The sequence below is a fragment of the Anabrus simplex genome, chromosome 1 (assembly GCF_040414725.1).
Source record: "Anabrus simplex isolate iqAnaSimp1 chromosome 1, ASM4041472v1, whole genome shotgun sequence".
Classification (NCBI taxonomy): Eukaryota; Metazoa; Arthropoda; class Insecta; order Orthoptera; family Tettigoniidae; genus Anabrus; species Anabrus simplex.
The window spans coordinates 509774512-509793624 of NC_090265.1; the positions used below are offsets into that span (position 1 = coordinate 509774512).

The 19113-nt window shown below is 39.6% G+C and overlaps 1 protein-coding gene across 1 annotated transcript in view; it reads left to right on the plus strand.

The window, feature by feature from the left end:
• Positions 1-19113, plus strand: part of LOC136868493 (E3 ubiquitin-protein ligase SIAH1A) — a 53115-nt gene that overhangs the window by 21549 nt on the left and 12453 nt on the right. The window contains exon 2 of the mRNA XM_067144778.2: positions 3598-3682. Coding sequence (XP_067000879.2) covers positions 3624-3682 — 59 coding nt within the window. The 5' untranslated portion in view covers positions 3598-3623. The remainder of the gene's footprint in view (positions 1-3597; positions 3683-19113) is intronic.

Sequence of the window (19113 nt, forward strand, 5' to 3'; positions counted from 1 at the left end):
TAAAGTTCTCATGGCTGCTGCAGATGCAGCACGACCCACTGCAGTCATGTGGCAAATATGGCTGTCTTCCCTCTACGTGTGTGGATAGACCCTTGAAGACAGTTCCTATCCATGACCATTGTTGCCAACACCGTGGATACATCCCTGCAAAGTCTTTCTGCAATATCGCGAAAAGAACATCCACCTTCTCGTAGCCCTATTACACGGCCTTGTTCAAACTCAGCAAGTTGCTGATACTGTCTTCTTGGTCTCCCTAAAATTATGTTTGACTCACATCTACCTCACAACATCAACACTGAACAATGACTAATGCTCGTGAAGTGTTCAGTACATATTTAAAGCAAACTTGCTTTTTAAGGTCATAGTGGCGCTACTAGCACCACTCTTCGTTGACTAGTGCACAGATTTGAATAAGCATCATCTCTCAGATGTATAAACACACCTCCCGAATTTCGTTTATCTAGCACAATTCCTTCTTGGTGTTTATACAATGCAACTGCACAAGGCAGACTTTTGCCCAGACAGAAAAATATAGCAAAATTGAGATTGTTGAATATGCTATGACACACTTAATTTGTTAGTACAAACTGATAGGAAAAATAACAGGAGAGTATTTCAAGTATTTCATAAGAAAGAAAGAAAAGTCTAATTAGGAATAAACTCATTGGTTGAAGCTGTGTGAATAACCTGCGGCATGTGAGGCCAGTTGTGTATGATAGTACCTGTATGGATGAAGGATGTATAGGATATAATTTTAATGCTTTCATGATAAGACTCAGAAACAGAAGAATAAATTGCAAATACTGTAGATTATTATGGGGGCAACTAGTACTTTCATCAAGGCTTTCATCCTAAAAGTATAATAATATATGTAGGTATATCAAGCAGAATGCCTGCCTGTCTGTTCCTTATACAAATCCATACTGTTCCACCAATCTGAACCAAATTTTGTATACTCACCCTTTAGGACCCTATAGGTAAGCCCATCTACAAGAAATTTAAATAGCCCTCTCCATTCCCCAGATTTTGGCCATTTGGCACATTAACATAGGCTAAAATAGGAGAAATATTGGATTTCAATCAATCAATCAATCAATCAATCAATCAATCAATCAATCAATCAATCAATCAATCAATCAATCAATCAATCAATCAATCAATCAATCAATCAATCAATCAATCAATCAATCAATCAATACTGATCTGCATTTAGGGCAGTTGCCCAGGTGGCAGATTTCCTATCTGTTGTTTTCCTAGCCTTTTCTTAAATTATTACAAAGAAATTGGAAATTTATTGAACATTTCCCTTGGTAAGTTATTCCAGTTCCTAACTCCTCTTCCTATAAACAAATATATGCCCCAATTTGTCCTCTTGAATTCCTACTTTATCTTCATATTGTGATCTTTCCTACTTTTAAAGATACCACTCAAACTTATTCGTCTACTAATGTCATTCCACGTCATCTCTTCACTGACAACATGGAACATACCACTTAGTCGAGCAGCTCGTCTCCTTTCTCCCAAGTCTTCCCAGCCCAAACGTTGTAACATTTTTGTAATGATACTTTTTTGTTGGAAATAACCCAGAACAAATCGAGCTGCTTTTCTTTGGATTTTCTCCAGTTCTTGAATCAAGTAATCATGGTGAGGATACTCTAGTTGGGGTCTTACCAGAAACTTATATGCCCTCTCCTTTACATCCTTACTACAATCCCTAAATACCCTCATAATCATGTGCAGAGATCTGTACCCTTTATTTACAATCCCATTTATGTGATTACCCCAATGAAGATCTTTCCTTATATTAAGACCTAGGTACTTACAATGATCCCCAAAGCGAACTTCCACCCCATCAATGCTGTAATTAAAACTGAGAGGTTTTTTCCTATTTGTGAAACTCACAACCTGACTTTTAACCCCGCTTATCATCATAACATTGCCTACTGTCCATCTCATAACATTATCAAGGTCATTTTGCAGTTGCTCACAATCTTGTAACTTATTTATTACTCTGTACAGAATAATGTCATCTGGAAAAAGCCTTATCTCTGATTCCATTTCTTTATACACACACACTCTCTCTCTCTCCCTCTCTCTCTCTCTCTCTCTCTCTCTCTCTCTCTCTCTCTCTCTCTCTCTCTCTCTCTCTCTCTCTCTCTCTGAATCAGATGAAGAGATAGCTGGCCATCATGGCAACGTCAGCTCAACGATTCTACAGTACCAAAATTATGGACATATGTTCCAGCATAGCTGTCAACCACAATTGGTACACATATGACTTACTCATTATCATTTAACTGTCTCCAGTATCCCGGGAGCAGTGCAAGAGTGTTCTCCACTTATGCCTATGCAAGTACACTTCTTCAACTTTACATAATTCCACTCCTTTTCTTTGCAGATCATCTTTTATTTGGGAGATCCACCGTATCCTTGGTGTGCTTCTAGGTCGCTTTCCCTGCAGATCTTTGACGAACCATTTTCGTGCTACCCTCTTCAAATCCATCCTCTTTGAGTGACCAAACCATCTCAATCTTGATGTTGCTAGAATTTCATTGAGTGGTTTCACTTGGATGTCTTCACGGACCTTTTCATTTGAAATCTTATCTTGACTCGTTTTCTGCAGCATTGACCTCAGGAATTTCATTTCCACAGCCTGGAGTCTGCTGTTATCCCTTCTGTTAATGGGACAAGTTTCCAGACCGTATGTTGTTACCGGTACAATGTAGACCTGCTACAAACTTTTCTTAGATATTAAAGGAATTTGGCTGTACCAGAGGAGGTTCCTGACTTGCTGGCACAAATAAGCTCCTTTCTGAAACCTATTGTTGATTTCATCTGAGCAACAGCCATCTTGAGTTACAATGCTACCAAGGTATTGAAACTAATCAACTTCTACTACCTTCTTTCCATCCAGCATAATATTCATATTTCTTCTTTACCTGCTAACCTTCATGGCTACCATCTTTTTGGGCTAAACTCCTTAAATTGGTTGTTTCAGTTATCTAGTTTCTGCTGTACTTCATCCTCTGTGCAATCCCAAATCATCACATCATTTGCGAAAGCCAATGCTTTGAAATCAGGACCGACACACTGTTGTTTCACTCTCATTGTGATTTTGTTCATTACAGAGATGAACAGCAGTGCCGAAGTAACAAACCAATCTGAATATCCGCTCCCTATTTTAACACAGCTCTGACAATAGTTATACAGCATTTTCACTTTTCTGATAAGAGAGTCTGGAACATTTCTTCTTGTAGACAATCCCAGATCTTATCCCTCGGCACGCTGTCATAAGCCTTTTCGGGATCCAAGAAGACAAAGATGATATCTCTTCCTTTCTCCCAGTATTTCTCTATAATCATCCTAACTGCAAAGATGAGGTCAATGGTTATTCTATCACCCCTAAATCCATATTGTTCTAGCTGAGGTTCAATGATATTCCTGAGCTGTTTATCAATAATTTTCTCCATAAGCTTTAATCCATGAGACAGGAGTGTGATTCCTCTGTAGTTGCTACATTGATGTCTGCTTCTATTTTTGAAGATGGGAACTATAATATCCTTTGTCTAATCTTCTGGAACCTTATTTTCCTTCCAGATGGCATTCGTAACTCTGAACAACCAATGAAGTCCAGGAATTCCCGCAGCCTTTATCATGTCAACATTCACTTCGTCGATGCCAGGTGACTTATCTTTTGTTCTCTAAAGCATTTTCAACCTCTGAACAAGTTAGGGGAGACTCACTTTCACTCCTATCACTGTCAGATTCTGAACCTTCTCCTTCCTTCTCCATTGCATCTTTTCCATTATATAACTGCACAAAATAGTTCCTCATCACTTGTCTTATGTCTGTTTCTTTCCATATGACCGTTCCATTCTCATTTTCTATAACTTTCACTGGTACATATGGTTTTCTTCTATATTTCAAAATGCTGTACAAGAGCTTCTTGTTGTTTTTGCTGTCCTTTTCTAATTTGGCAGTGAAATCCAACCAACATTTTTCTTTCTCTGATTTGATTAATCTCTTAGGTTTAAGTTTCAAATCTCTGTACTTCTGATCTAATTTTCTCAAACCAAACCAAACACCATGGCACTACAGCCCTTGAAGGGCCTTGGTCTACCAAGCACCGCTGCTCAGTCCGAAGGCGTGCAGGTTACGAGGTGTCGTGTGGTCGGCACAATGAATTTTCTCGGCCATTATTCTTCGCTTTCTAGACCGGGGCTGCTATCTCACCATCAGATAGCTCCTCAATTCTAATCATGTAGGCTGAGTGGAACTCGAATCAGCCCTCAGGTCCAGGTAAAAATCCCTGACCTGGCTGGGAATCGAACTGGGACTGCCAGGTAAGAGGCAGGCATGCTACCCCTACACCATGGGGCTGGCTCTAATTTTCTCAGTCTGATAAAAAAAATTCTTGCACCCTTCTGGTTCTCCTTATCCTTATCTTTTCCTAGCCATATTCCTTTCATTTATCACTTTCTGCATAGTGGCATTCTACCAGGGGGTTTATTTCTGAATCACCTTACTATGTACAGCATATAAAATCTTGAGCATATTGCTACTAAAACGATTAACACCATACGTCGAGGAAGTACTTGGATTCCAACAAGCAGGGTTCAGAGAGGGAAAATCAACCATTGACCAACTGCATACTTTGTATAATAAGGCAAATATTATCAAAGAGCTGGGAATTTTGCAGAGATGCACACTGTCTATTTGTGGACTTCCAAAAAGCATATGACAGTGTGAACAAGCAAGCAATATGGCAGGAATTGGAAAGGGCACAAGTTCCAAGGAAACTAATCAAACTAACACATGTATACAAGAAGCAAAATGCTCAGTGCGTGTGAATGGAAGGAGGTCGGAGAAGTTGAAGTGAGGACTGGAGTGTGACAGGGAGACTGCCTCTCTCCCCTTCTGTTTAATCTGGTACTAGAAAGAGCACTGAGGAAAGTAACAAACCTAGAGACAGGAATTCAACTGGGTAGAAGAATCAACACCCTGACATATGTGGATGATGTAATCTTGATAGCACAGAATGAGCAAGATCTTGTTAAAATAACAAGAGTTTTAAGGGAAGAAACAATTAGTGTGGGCTTAAAAATGAATATGGAAAAGACCAAATACCTTGTAGTGAGCAAAGAAAACAATAACAAACCCTTAGATGTGGATGAAGAAATCTTTGAAAGAGTAAAAGCATTTAAATCTCTTGGGGGAGTACTCAGTAAGAGGAATGAGATAGATCAAGAAATAATGGCTAGAATTCAAGCAGGAAACAGGTCAAGGTTTGCAGTCAGAAAGCTGCTCAAGTCCCGGCTTCTATCGAGACACACGAAGATAAGGATCTACCGGACTGTAATACAATCCGTGGTCCTATACGGAGCAGAGACCTGGACTCTGATCCAAACGACAGAAAGAAAACCCATGACATTTGAGAAGGCTGTACTGAGACAGATTTTTGGACCAGTGAAGGATAGAGGAGAATGGAGGGAAAAGAAAAACCTAGAACTAGGAATTGTACAAATCGCTAGACATTGTGGCAGTGATTAAAGAGAGGAGGATGAAGTGGTATGGACACATAATGCATCAAGAAGGTCAGATAACCAGGCAGGTGGTGGAAGAAAACATCAGACGCAAAAGACCAAAGGGAAGACCACGATTGAGATGGATAGATGGGGTCAGAGAGGATATGAGCAGAATGGGACTAACCGAAGAAGAATACACAGATCGAAAAAGGTGGAGGAGGCTAATTGGCAAGGCCAAAAACGACTACTGTTTGTGTAGCCAGACTAGTAAGTAGTACTGTAAGTAATTATCCTGTCGATTAGATTAGCCGTTTGCCTTTTTCTACCACTATGGGCGAGTAAATGCATTGTTTCACATAAGCGACACTATGAGCGCTAATGTGAGTCAATGCAGAGTTTCACTTAAGCCCTTGTAACTGCATTCGGTGTGGACATTTTTCAAAATATCAAAAAAAGTCTGAGGGTATTGAACCAAGAAATACATTATGGAAAGAATTATGTAAAAAAGTTAATTTGGCTAGGATTTGAATCCAAAAGAAAATGCAGAGAAACAAGCGATTTTAGGCTGCATTTGGGCCGGAAGTGAATTTCAATTTTTAAAAAAAAGTTTGATATAGCTATCCAAGACTCACAATTTGAAACCTTTCTGGGCTCTTAGCCCTTCAACTTTCGGCACAATTGAGGAACCTCCTTAATTTTACATTCTTCATAGTATGGGGGCCCCTACTTTGTTTGATAAGAAATGTTTTCAACATTAAAACATACCCAACAACAATTGCTGCTTTATTGCCAATATTCATAAAAAATGTGGGATTACGATTTTTCGGCCTCATTCATTCTTTCATTTTCTATCACAAGTCTTTCTTTACAAGTTAAATCTCATCATTGGGTCCGTATTGAGCAACATATATCTTTTTAAAATAATGTTTTTTGAGAGTCCACCTTTTCAATACATTATGTTCTTTTATTGATTTACATAAATATTTTTACATTATTGTTATGTTTTGCCTATTTTTTAGGCATCTTCAGCCGCTGTTCCTACTACCTAAGATCAAAATAGCCAGGATCCTAGGTTTTGTTTTGTTTCAATCAATCAATCAATCAATCAATCAATCAATCAATCAATCAATCAATCAATCAATCAATCAATCAATCAATCAATCAATCAATCAATCAATCCTGATCTGCATTTAGGGCAGTCACCCAGGTGGCTGATTTCCTATCTGTTGTTTTCCTAGCCTTTTCCTAAATGATTTCAAAGAAATTGGAAATTTATTGAACATCTCCCTTGGTAAGTTATTCCAATCCCTAACTCCCCTTCCTATAGATGAATATTTGCCCCACTTTGTCCTCTTGAATTCCAACTTTATCTTCATATTGTGATCTTTCCTACTTTTATAAATGCCACTCAAACTTATTCGTCTACTAATGTCATACCACGCCATCTTTCCGCTGACAGCTCGGAATATACCACTTGTTCAACAACAATAAAGGTGTTTTAATTTGTTGCACCTATTCAATACTTTTATTTTCACTTATAGTGGTTACATAAATAGACTCTTAGTTAAATGGGACATGTTTCGCCCTCAATTAAGGGCATCTTCAGCCTAAAAACAATCATTAAGAATACAACTAATATTAAAAGTAGAAGCTAAAAGTTTAGCCAGTTATTAAAATTTGGAACATAAAAATGTGAAAAATGATACAATATATAAAGATGGTAATGGAAAACTGTCTATGATTAAACTATAATCTTGTCAGAGACTAAAACTCCTTCCATTAAAATTCTAATTAAAAACAGTGCATTTAAAATATTAGTGGAAAACCAAAGTGGTAATAATATAAAGCCAACGACATGAGGGCGTGAACACAAGCATAAACATGATTGTCATAAATACAATCTTTCCAAGGCCGCTGATGAAATTCGTCAGCATAAAGTGAGACAGAAGCATCTGTTGAAAAATTGTAAGTGGCCCTTAGCACCGGTAGGTAATAAAATTGGCTGAAAGCTTGCCAGAAAATGTCAGTAGATGCAGAAATAATGTTTTCTGTAAGAGAAGGAAAAAAAGAAATAAGAAGTTGAACGTAAGGAGAGAATTCGGTTTACATAAATTGAAGCAGATGAGGACTTACATGTTAGTGGAAGTTGTTATTTGTTATCTACTGTTGTGTTGGTTGCTGCCCGTCTGTTGGCTCTGAGTCTGGTGTTGTAACTGTGCTGCAGAGGCGGCAGTGAACTCGGAGGGGAAGGAATAGGGGAGTATGGAAAGGAGGAGAGGATGGGTGGAGTCAATTGTGACGAAGCTGACAAAGGGGCGGAGTCAACCGTATTGCTGGAAGTAGGCCTAATATCTGTAGGTATGGGAGGAGTATTAGAGTTTGAAGAATTAAATATATTAGGTATCCTAAATTTATTCGAACTAACTGACTTTAATAATTTTGGCATTAATTCATGTAACATACTTTTATTGTCCGTGGTTTCATTAAGATTCTGTTGCTTATTGTACGTCTGATCTAAATAGATGTATAAACTTTCTAATTCGTTCAACATTCTCCCTTTTTGTATGTTTCTAATTATCGCTAAGTCATTCTCTATGGATTCAAATCTGTGACCAGTCTCCCTCATATGCGAACTCATCGCTGAGTATTTCCTATGTTTTTCCGCGTTAACATGTTCCATGTATCTTGTCACAAAACTTCTCCCAGTCTGTCCAACATATGAAAAATTACACTGAGTACATTTGAATCTGTATACTCCCGATCCCAAATAACGATTTTTATCATAATTAACTTTTTTATGATTAAAGAATATGGATTGGTTAGTATTAGTAGTTCTAAAAGCTATATTAAAATTATGTTTCTTGAATATGTTAGTAATCTGGTGTATAGCTGGATTATTAAAAGTGAATGTAGAATACTCAGTTTTTTTTTGTTTTTGCTGGTATCAGATTCGTAGATAACTTGTTCTTAATTTTATTGATTAATTTGTTAATCATTTCTATTTTGAAACCATTTTGTTTAGTGAGGTACCTATTATAATTTAATTCTCTCTTCAAATTCTTGGGAGATAGAGGGATTCTAAGTGCTCTGTAAATCAGACTGTGAAAAGATGCTTGTTTATGTGAATTCGGGTGTAAAGAAAAATTGTTTATAGTTGTAGATGATTGTATCGGTTTTCTAAATATTTGGATATCAAAAGTGTTAACCTTACGCGTAACTGTTATATCTAGAAAATTCAATGAGTTATCGACTACGTCCTCTTTCGAGAATTTCAAATTAGATTCGATTTCATTTAATTTATTTCAGATTTCTTGATTATTAGTGACATCTTTGTTTATGATTACAAATGTATCATCTACATATCTCAACCATAAATCAATTTCTTTACTTTTTGCTATTATTTCATTGTGTTCGATTGAATCAATTGCCCGATATTGGGTCACCCATTGCTAATCCATTCTGTTTATAAATATTATTGTTAAATGAGAATTAATTATTGTCTAATACAAAATTTAACAATCTAGTGTATTCTTCTACTTCCATTTTACTAAGATTACTGTGTTTACAAATATTATCATGAATAATATTAACAGTTTTATCTGTCGGAATATTTGGGAACATATTCACTACGTCATACGAACACATCATCTGGTTTGAACGCACGCCAAATTTAAGCAAAATGTCACACAAGTCAATGGAATTTCTTAATGGTTGTTTATTATTAAAAGTGTAATGTCTTTTCAAAAAATTATGAATGTCCTCCCTTTCCACCACCCACACATCCTGAATCAGATCCAGTTAGCGGCTCGATTGGTATTGAACACCCATGTAGACATGGCGTACTTGGGGAATAAAATCCACTTTGCATTTTTTCCCCTAAGTACTGTTCACTTTGTGCGTTAGCATATTGAAGCTTTACTATGCTAACATAAGATCTCATAAGTCCAATCAGTCACTGCTGGATACCTCCCTTTCCTTGTATGCACCAGATATTTTTGTTCTGAATGAGACATTTCTGACGCCAATCCAACAGCCTCAATTTCCACTGCTTACTTTCTATCACGCTGATCGCCTTACTCAAGGCCATGGTGGAGTGGCTATCGGCGTCAGACGAGATCTTATTGTCGTTCAACATTATTTTCACTTCTCTAATAACTTCTCCAAATATCTTATCCTGATTTTCTAAACATGGCAGTGCAAATCTTTCCTCAACTTCAAATTATAGTATATCGTTAGTGAACAATAGGAATAAAATCGGTGACAATTTACACCCCTGTTTCAAACCCATTTTGGAGATAATCTCTCCTACTACTACACCTTCTTCCACTCTCACAGTACCTACACTTTACTTCAGCATACAACTTTTCTATAGCTCTTTTCATTTTACATGACACTCCAACTTGTCTCAATCTAGTAACGACTGCCCCCTGTTCACAGTATCAAATGCTTTTTCAAAATCTATTGATGTTATATAGAGCTTACCTCTTTTTTCTTTACATACTTGTCAATAAGAGTTCTCACTATAAAAACATTATCTATTGTTCTTCTCCCCTTCTGAATCCACTTTGAAATTTTGACAGGATTGAATGTCTTTCCGTCCAGTTCCTTAGTCTATTTGCTAGTATACCAGTATATATTTTCCCCAATGTATCCAATAATGTAATTCCCCTATAGTTTCCAGGATTTAATCTATCCCTTTTATTTTTGTATAAAGGGCACATTATCCCCTCTTTCCAAGCTTTCTGGAATATCCCTTTCTCGAAGATTTTATTGAATATCCTTGTCAAAATTTCCCACATTCCGTTTCGCTCTCCCACCTCTTTGCAAAATTCATATGTGATACCCGACATAGCTCCTGATTTTCCCTTTTTAGCTCCTTGCAACATGTTCCTTATTTCCTGAGTTGAAATAGCCTCATCTAATTCAGGCAGAGTGACACTCAAGCCCTCTGAGACAATAATCCCCTCATGATGATCTATCCATTTGTCTTCTTTATTCAATAATTTCTCTAAAAACTAGACCCATGTAACTATGACTTATATTGGTCCCCCCTGAACCTGATTTCTTCTTGGTCATCTGATTTATTTTATCCCATACTTTCCTACTGTCATTTTACGTACACTTTTTATTTATGTCTGCAGCCATTCTTTGTTGCCTTTCCGACTTCGTCTTTCTTAACAATTCTCTGTATTCTTTCCTTTCCCTACAAAATTCATTTCTAGCTACTTGATCACCATCCTCCCTGTATCTTCTAAGTGCCTTCATAACCAGTGACTTTTTCTTTGCACATCCTGTATTATACTATCCACATTTTATCTGCGTTCTACCAGGATTTTGCCTCATACATTTTCCTGCCATTCCAATTACATTTTCTATCCTGGTTAGGGCTTCTTCAACTCTATTCTCTTCTATCAGTTTTACAATACCTATTTTCCAGATCTCAAAATTCTCTCCATTGAAGTACTCTCTAAATTCATTCCTTAATTCTTCTCTTCAATGATACGTGGGTATTTTCCTCGCCTTTACGCTATCGTAAACTATCTCCTGCACTCTTATATCTTTAATCATGAATTTTATAGATACTGTCATATGGTTTGCCTCCGCCCAATCCCTAATGCATATCTCTTTGATAACTTGCAAACTATCCTTACAGCATACAACTAGGTCAATTGTACTGCCCCCATTTTCTACTATATAGGTTAGTTTTCCTCTCTCATCTCCGAACCACCATCCATTCAATATATAAAGCTCCTCTACCATGCATAATTCTAGTAGTTTTTCTCCATTTCTGTTAATCCTGGCTATTTCTATTAACTACTAATACCTCATCCTCATGTTGACTATAAACTGGCTTCTTATCCCCTATCCTCACATTAAGATCACCCATAATAATAATGCTTGCCTGAACATACGTACTTCTCATTCGTCTAATTTCTGTCGCTAAATTCTCAAAAAACTCATTCTGTGAAAATGGGGAGCTCAAAGGTGGATTATATATAAAAGTTATACATATTTCATTCCTCCAATTGACCCTATCAAGTATTCCTATCCAGATTAATTCCTTAAATTCAGATTCTAAGAGCCGTATCCTATCTTTGAAGTTGTTTTTGATTACCACCGAAATTCCTCCTGATATCCTTCCTCTATTGGATCTCCTTGATCGATATTGACTCCATTCAATATACCCTTCTATCCTTAAGTCTTTCTTGTAATCAGCCCAAGTTTCTACAAGTCCAAGAATGTCCATTTCTTCCAGTAGCTCTTTAAAGTCTTCGTTACCTATTTTGTTCCATATTCCTTCGATATTAACACATGATACCTTTAACTCTAGTTATTTTTTACTTTTGTATTCTAAATTCCCTGACTTACTTCTGGTCATTCTAGATCTTTCCATTTGTTCTATTTCTACCGTATCCTCTTCCAGAGTTTTATGCGTTTTGCCATTCTCTTTCTCCCCGTTATAAGTCTGTAACTTATTTCTCTTTGGCCATAAATCTTTTAGACTTAGGTTTTTACCCTTTACCATTGTCTCTCGTCTTCTTTCTTCCATCCCCTTGCTGACCCCTGGGCGTTGCTTGATAGGGCTGTCTTCCAGTGCATTGCCCTCCGCTCCTGCGTGCGCCGCTGACTGCTCGTCTCCTGTATCCACTCCTCTTCCTTCTGCCGCATCGCTCCCACCTACGTCATCACTGACTTCCGTCAGCACTACCTTGCTCACTTCTGCTCCTTCCTCACACGTTACACTTTGCTGATATTGGTGTTCTTCGTCTATTTCCTGTATCTGAGCTGGTGTCCACGTGCGCCACCAGTGACCGTCTCCAACGACCAAATGCTGCCCTTTATTGTAGGTCTTTAGGACTTGAATCTTGCTTTGCCTAGGTGCCTCCGTAAAATGTTTTGTTCCTTGAGGATGCCATTGTCCACGCCCCTTCTCACCCAAATTTTCTCACCTTTTATGTTGCTGGTATTCCTCAGCACTATTTCTGCCATCAGGGTTGATATTAACTTAACCTTGATCAGTCTCCTTCACTTTTCCCACTCTATATATATATTCTATGTCCCCCTCACTAAAGTTTATCTTCATTTTACTTTGTATTACTTCTACCACTTTAAATACTATTCACCTTGCTTTCGTTGTCTCCTTCCGGCACACCATAAATTAAAAGCTTTTTCCTCCTGAGCTCTTGGTTATTCCTGTTTTCAGACCACTGAACTTGATGCAGTTCCTCCTCTAAATCCCTGACTTTGGTCTTCAGTCGTTCTACTTACTCCGTGTTGTGAACCATTCTCCCTTTTATCACATTCATCTCCTCTTTAACACACTGTTTTAACTCTTGTATTTCCTTATTTATTTCCTTGGCTTGTTCTCTAATTAGGTCTCTAGTTTACTCATCCTGACATGCTTCTTTGATCAGTTCCTTAATCATTTCAAATTCTTCCCATCCGATTGCACCAACTGGTCCAGGCCCTGGGTTTAGCTCAACTCCACCAATTTCCAATACGATTGCTATCACTGTGGCTACCAACAAGGTTACCAATATACCGATTTGCTGCCCATTTTTCATCTCTCATCACACTTTTTCATTCCATTCCACCTTCCTATAGCTGCCATGGACTGCGCTAGTGAATCACCCATATTCAGCACTCTACTCAGCACATCCGCTCACTCCACTGTCTCAATCACGACTGAATATCTTATCCTTGAAGTAAATACTCCTCAGAAAACTATCACTGTTGCTACTATGTACATTCCGTTCAAACCCTCAGTTCCCTCTGATTTTATTAAATATACAGACGCTAAATTCTCCGAATATATTATAGTTGCAGATCTCAATGTTACTTCCTACTCCCCCACTCAGCTCTTAAGTTCAATAATCTATGTACGTCTTTCCAGGGCCTGCGCTTCCATTTCTTTTTCCACACCCTCCCAGCCAATAATTCCACCCCTGATGCCCTCCTTCTCTCTCCCTCCCTTGCTACATCCATCACCATCCAGAAGCTCATCTCTACAGGTAGCGACCACACCTCTGCCCTCATCACCCTACCTGGTATTCTTCCCCGCACGACCCAAACCCCTCCTCGCCTTCCCCCATCTAATTCCCTCCATGGGAATTTAAAATTTTCCATTTGGAATTGCTAGGCGGGCAATAATTCCATTGTGGAGATTTATCTCCCATATGCAGTTATCAGACTGTAACTCTTATAACCCTTTCAGACCTGAAAGAAAACTGGAGGTGTGAATTTTTGTTTGTACGTCAAGAACTGACTAAAATGCTCCTCAATACACATATTAATAGTTTATTTTACAAAATAAAAACTAACATCCGAAAAACAGGACCCACACAATTGTGCGTATCAAAATTCAAAACCTCGTATCACGTACGATGGTGTAGCTTCAAAATTTACGTTCACTAACCAATGTACACACTTCATTGAATATATTCCGGTATTCAGTAAAGCTTCTAGATTAATATAAACGCAGTAAATAAATACTTACTTTCGGCACTACTGCTTCCTGCCATCTCGCCGATCAACTGTGCTTTTTAAACTCTTCTTCCTTCGTCCTGGCGGTCAAGCGCATACTAAAATCAATTGAAATACACGCCACGTGTCCTGCACAATCACTGCAGTCCGGTGTAGCACCGAAAAAACATCAAATACGGTCAGGGATAACTAAAATACGAACCCGCACAATTGTGCGTACTCAGTCTGAAAGGGTTATGGGCTTCTGATAAGTTCACCTGCATACACCCCAGCATCAGTGGGTAGGGTCTGACACATCCCACTCTGATGAATCTAGTGTCAGACCTAAGATGAAACGCTGGTTAATAGAGCAAACGTCTGAAAAGCCTTACATCTGATATGTTTCTGACATTCTCCCTACTTGCCGTTCCGCCCACACTAATTGGACTGCTTATCACACTACTCTTACTAGTTAAGTATATACATTTCATTATTCGTCCGTATTGAACCAAGATTACAATTTATTAAAATGTTGTATTTTTGGTATTGAATAAGGTGGATACGAATTTTAATAAATTCTACTCTCACTAACTTACTCAGTGATGCTGTACCGCCTACTAATATTCCCACTCTCTTCTCATTAATTTCTAAAATAGAGCAAGCTATCCTAACCGCTGATTTCCTTCATATTCCTCGCCATTCTTACCACCCCTCCAAACCTCCTATACCCACCAAAGCTCTCCGTTTACTCCAGCTAGCTTATGACTACTATATGGCATATACTCGAACTAAGGACCCTATTATGCTTCAACAACACAGACGAACTTTACGTCACACGCGTTCTTATATTAAAGCTATTAAACGTAAATTGTGGATGGACAAGTGTACTGAGCTAGCTGATTATCATGACCCTAGACGTTTTTGTACGACATTTCGACAATTAACCAAAACTACCAACCCTCTTCCTCGATACCCTATTACACATCCTTCCAATCATCCACTAACTGATCAAGGCAAGGCTAATCTTTTTGCTGACTACTATAAAACTGTCTTTTCCCCCTCTCCCACCCCTAACTTTCATCATCCTCATGAACCCACCATCACTGCTTACTCTGACCCTAACTTCCCTCAACTCCAACCTTCATTCCTCCACTTTTCTCATGTTGATTATACTCATCCCTTAAATGCTCCCATTACACCCAATGGCATATGGCTTTTCCTGAAACATAGGAAAAACATCCCCTGGCTCAGATACCATCTCTTATTGTCATATCCAAGAAACTCCTTCCATTCTTTTTGATTTCCTTAGTATTATTTACACATACATCCGACATTTGGTCTTATTGTCCCATTTCCTTACTCCATGTCCTTAGTAAGATCCTAGAAGGGATTTTGAGTAGGAGACTTTCCTCCTATCTCGACTCTATAGGTCTTCTTCCATCATCTCAAGCCGGCTTTCATTCCCAACACTCCACCCACGATCATCTCTTTCTTCTCTTAATGCCTATCTTCGCCCCCGTAAAACTGCCACCTTAGTTTGCCTTGACGTGAATAAGGCTTTTGATTCTGGCATGCTGGGTTGCTTTTTAAGTTGCGCCATCTTCCCATTCCTATCACCGTTATCCGCTTTATTCACAACTATCTCCAATATCGATCAGCACACATCCTCATCTGTGGTACCTGTTCCTATTCCTTTCGTATGACTGTGGGTGTAGCCCAAAATTCCCCCCTTTCACCACTCTTATATATTATATATACACTTACGATATTCCACATCCCGACTCCCTTTTAAGATTATATCAATATGCCGATGATCTGGCTATTCTTGCGCTTACTCCTACCACTGTTACTCTTACCCGTTACTTACAGACCTACTTGTCCCTCCTTGAAACCTGGTTTGATGCCTGGCTTCATATTGCTGTTAACCCAACCGAAACCCAATTCATTGTGTTTTGGAAAAAATCCCGCCTCTGTAGACACCGCCACTGAGTTCTTTTAACGTTGTATAATACCCCAACAACAGAAACGAATACACTAAACTACCTTGGGATTCAGTTTCAGAATAACTTTCACTGGAAACATCACTTAACACAAGTCTATAAACGTGCCCTTCACCGCTTCTGCGTCCTATGTATTCTCACTGGTAATACATGGGGCCTCCGTCCTTCCCAAATCCTCACAGTTTATAAATCCTTTATCCAATCTGTCATAACATACAGTTCACTGACCTGGCTCACAGCTGACAGACAATATGTGACATTGCTTAAACTTGACAAACATGCTATGCGTATTGCATACCATCTCCCCTTTATACCCCTTCTGCTGACTTCCAACCTCTTTATTCCTTCCCCCCATCCTTACACACCTCCATGACCTCTGTCTCAATTACTTATAATCTGCCCTAGCCAATAATCATCCTATGATTAAAGAAGCCCTCAACCTCTCCCCTCTTGCCACCGCTATCCTTAATAATGACCGCACTCCTGCTATCTCTTATCTTTTCCCTACTCCTATCACGTAACTTCCCCTCTTTCTACATTTTTCTTTTACTGGATATTATGATGCTCCTCCTGGTAGTGGTACCGGCCTCCAATAACTGTGTCTGAGTGATTTAGGACACCACCAGTGTCATCTCTATATGTGTTCGTTTTCAATCATTCTGTGCTTTTCGTGTCATCTTTGTCTCTATAGTGTTCATTCATTTCCTTCCGTATTCACCATAGCGTTTTTCATATCGTTCTTCAAGATGGACTGAAGGTATTTCTATTTATGTGTACTGTGTTGTGTGTTTATATTTATTATCTCTTCTTCTTCTTATTATTATTACTATTATTATTATTATTATTATTATTATTATTATTATTATTATTATTATTATTATTATTACTTGTCATTTTCTCTTTTCTCTTATTCACAATTTGGTTGTGACCAAAATGCTTTTGATCAAGTGTCACAGTTTTTGGCACGAGACTGTTTATTTTATGTGCCCATCGAAGCCAGTGCACTATAGACTGACATGGAAGAAATCCCATGATATTTATTTGTTGTATACTTGTGTATGTTTCATATTTTCTGTGTCCCACTCTGTACTTGATTTTGTTTTGGCAATAAACGGGGGATAGCGGGGGCCGACTATGGTGGGTGTATTGCGGGCGCTCCCTGGGGTCCGTCTTGTGTGTTTGCGGTTGCCTCTGTGCCACATCATCACCTACCATCTCCTTTTCAGTATGTACGAGACATACTAGTATGTATTTGCTCCAAATTTCTACATTTTATTTACTCAATCACTGGTCAAAGAGCTACATATTTAGCCCTTACTGGGCAGGAATGAAATAACTATTTGAGGAAGAAGAAGCCTCCACGGTATGCACTAGCCATGCGTCTTGGTGGGTGTGCTATTTATCAACTGATGAGCCCAACTTAGCATACTGGGGTGAAATGCTGGCAACCAGGAATGAGTTAGCTGGAATATTTATAATGTCCAATAACGGACCATTTATATTAGTATTATAAATTTACTAATTTGGGACAAATATTTCAGGTTCCCTTTGGGAATCTACATCTATATCATCTGATGGCCAGGCAGGCATCAATTTTTCGTAATGAGACAAAGTCTCTCATAGTGCATTGACACTGCCGGTGGCTTCAAGTAGCCTACGCAGTGGCCTCCACGGCAGCTCTGGTTCACACACGATCCACACATCGCTTCTCGATCTCAACGAGGACAACAACACCGTCAATACCTCAAACTTATTTTTTTTGCCTGGCCGGGTGATGCCTCACCTGTATTATGCACCTAGTTGGCCACAACAAAGCATATCGGCCAGACGCCAAGAAGGAAGTCGGTCTCCCTAACCATGCTCACCTGCATCATTCCCGATATTGAACCTACCATCTCAGAAGACGACGTTTGCCGTGCACTCCGTTCAGCCAACTTCGAAGTCCATGATGTTTGCCGGCTGTTGGATGGCTCCAGCTTAACACCGTCATCACAGATTCTCCTATATCTACCAACGTGTGATGACTGGAAGCGCCTCCTCGCCTCCAGAGTCAGCATACATTACCGCTTCTACCTCATGGAGCCTACTCCTCCACCCATCTTGACCCAACTCACTACAGATCCAACTACTCTGCCTGTCGTTACCACTACTCAACTTCATACACCATCACAACCTTCATCGCCTTCCGTTGCCATTTACCTCACCACTACAACCGTCACCGCCACCACCACTACCACTACGACGTCCGCCCATACCTCTTCCTATATTCCTGTTACTACGATCACGCCTTGCCACCCTTCATCTACAATGTCATCATCCATCGTTCCTTGACTCCCGCACAACCTAGTCTCCAACAACTCCCCACCACCCCATTGGATTCGACCACAGCAGCACCGCCATCAACTCTACAATCCCCACCAGACAACGCCGAAGCAGCCGCTGCCACATCGTCAACATCACCGCTGCCACCTACATCTCACCCCGGTATGCCTAGCTGCGTGCTCCGTAGCATAGACCCCAGCATCTCTGACCAGGACATACTTCATGAACTTCGAACAACAGGAATACCTGCCAGACGTGCGTCCCCGATACAGAACAGCTCCGGCCCTACCTACATGGTTCGCCTCCACCTTCCAACGGCAGCAGACGTCCAACACCTGATCGACAACGACGCCCATATTTACCGCCATCATTACCGAGTGGAGCCTTCTCGTTCCCCACCCCGACCTGTTCGCTATCCTTCCACCACTGCCCACTGTCGCCCCCCGGCCAGCTCCCCCTACCTTGCAACCTCATCAACCCGTCTGTCCACCCCTCCCCCCAATTAATTCTTTTCCCCAAATCTTTCCGACGCCACATTTCTTTCGACTCCTCACCACTTCACTTTGTAATCTCATCACCACCCTCCACCTCCTAACCTTGCATCTCTGCCCTGGAACCCTCAACTAACCTTCCCGTTTCGCACACATCTCCTATCATTTCTCACTTCGTTTACCCACCTTCCTTCTCCATCACATCTTCTTGACCCGCCTGCATTTCTTGGCCAGAGAGAGGGTGTAACCCTCTAGGTAGCCCGCCCCACCCCTTCAGGGTGGGGAATGAAAACTTTGGAAAGAAAAAAAAAA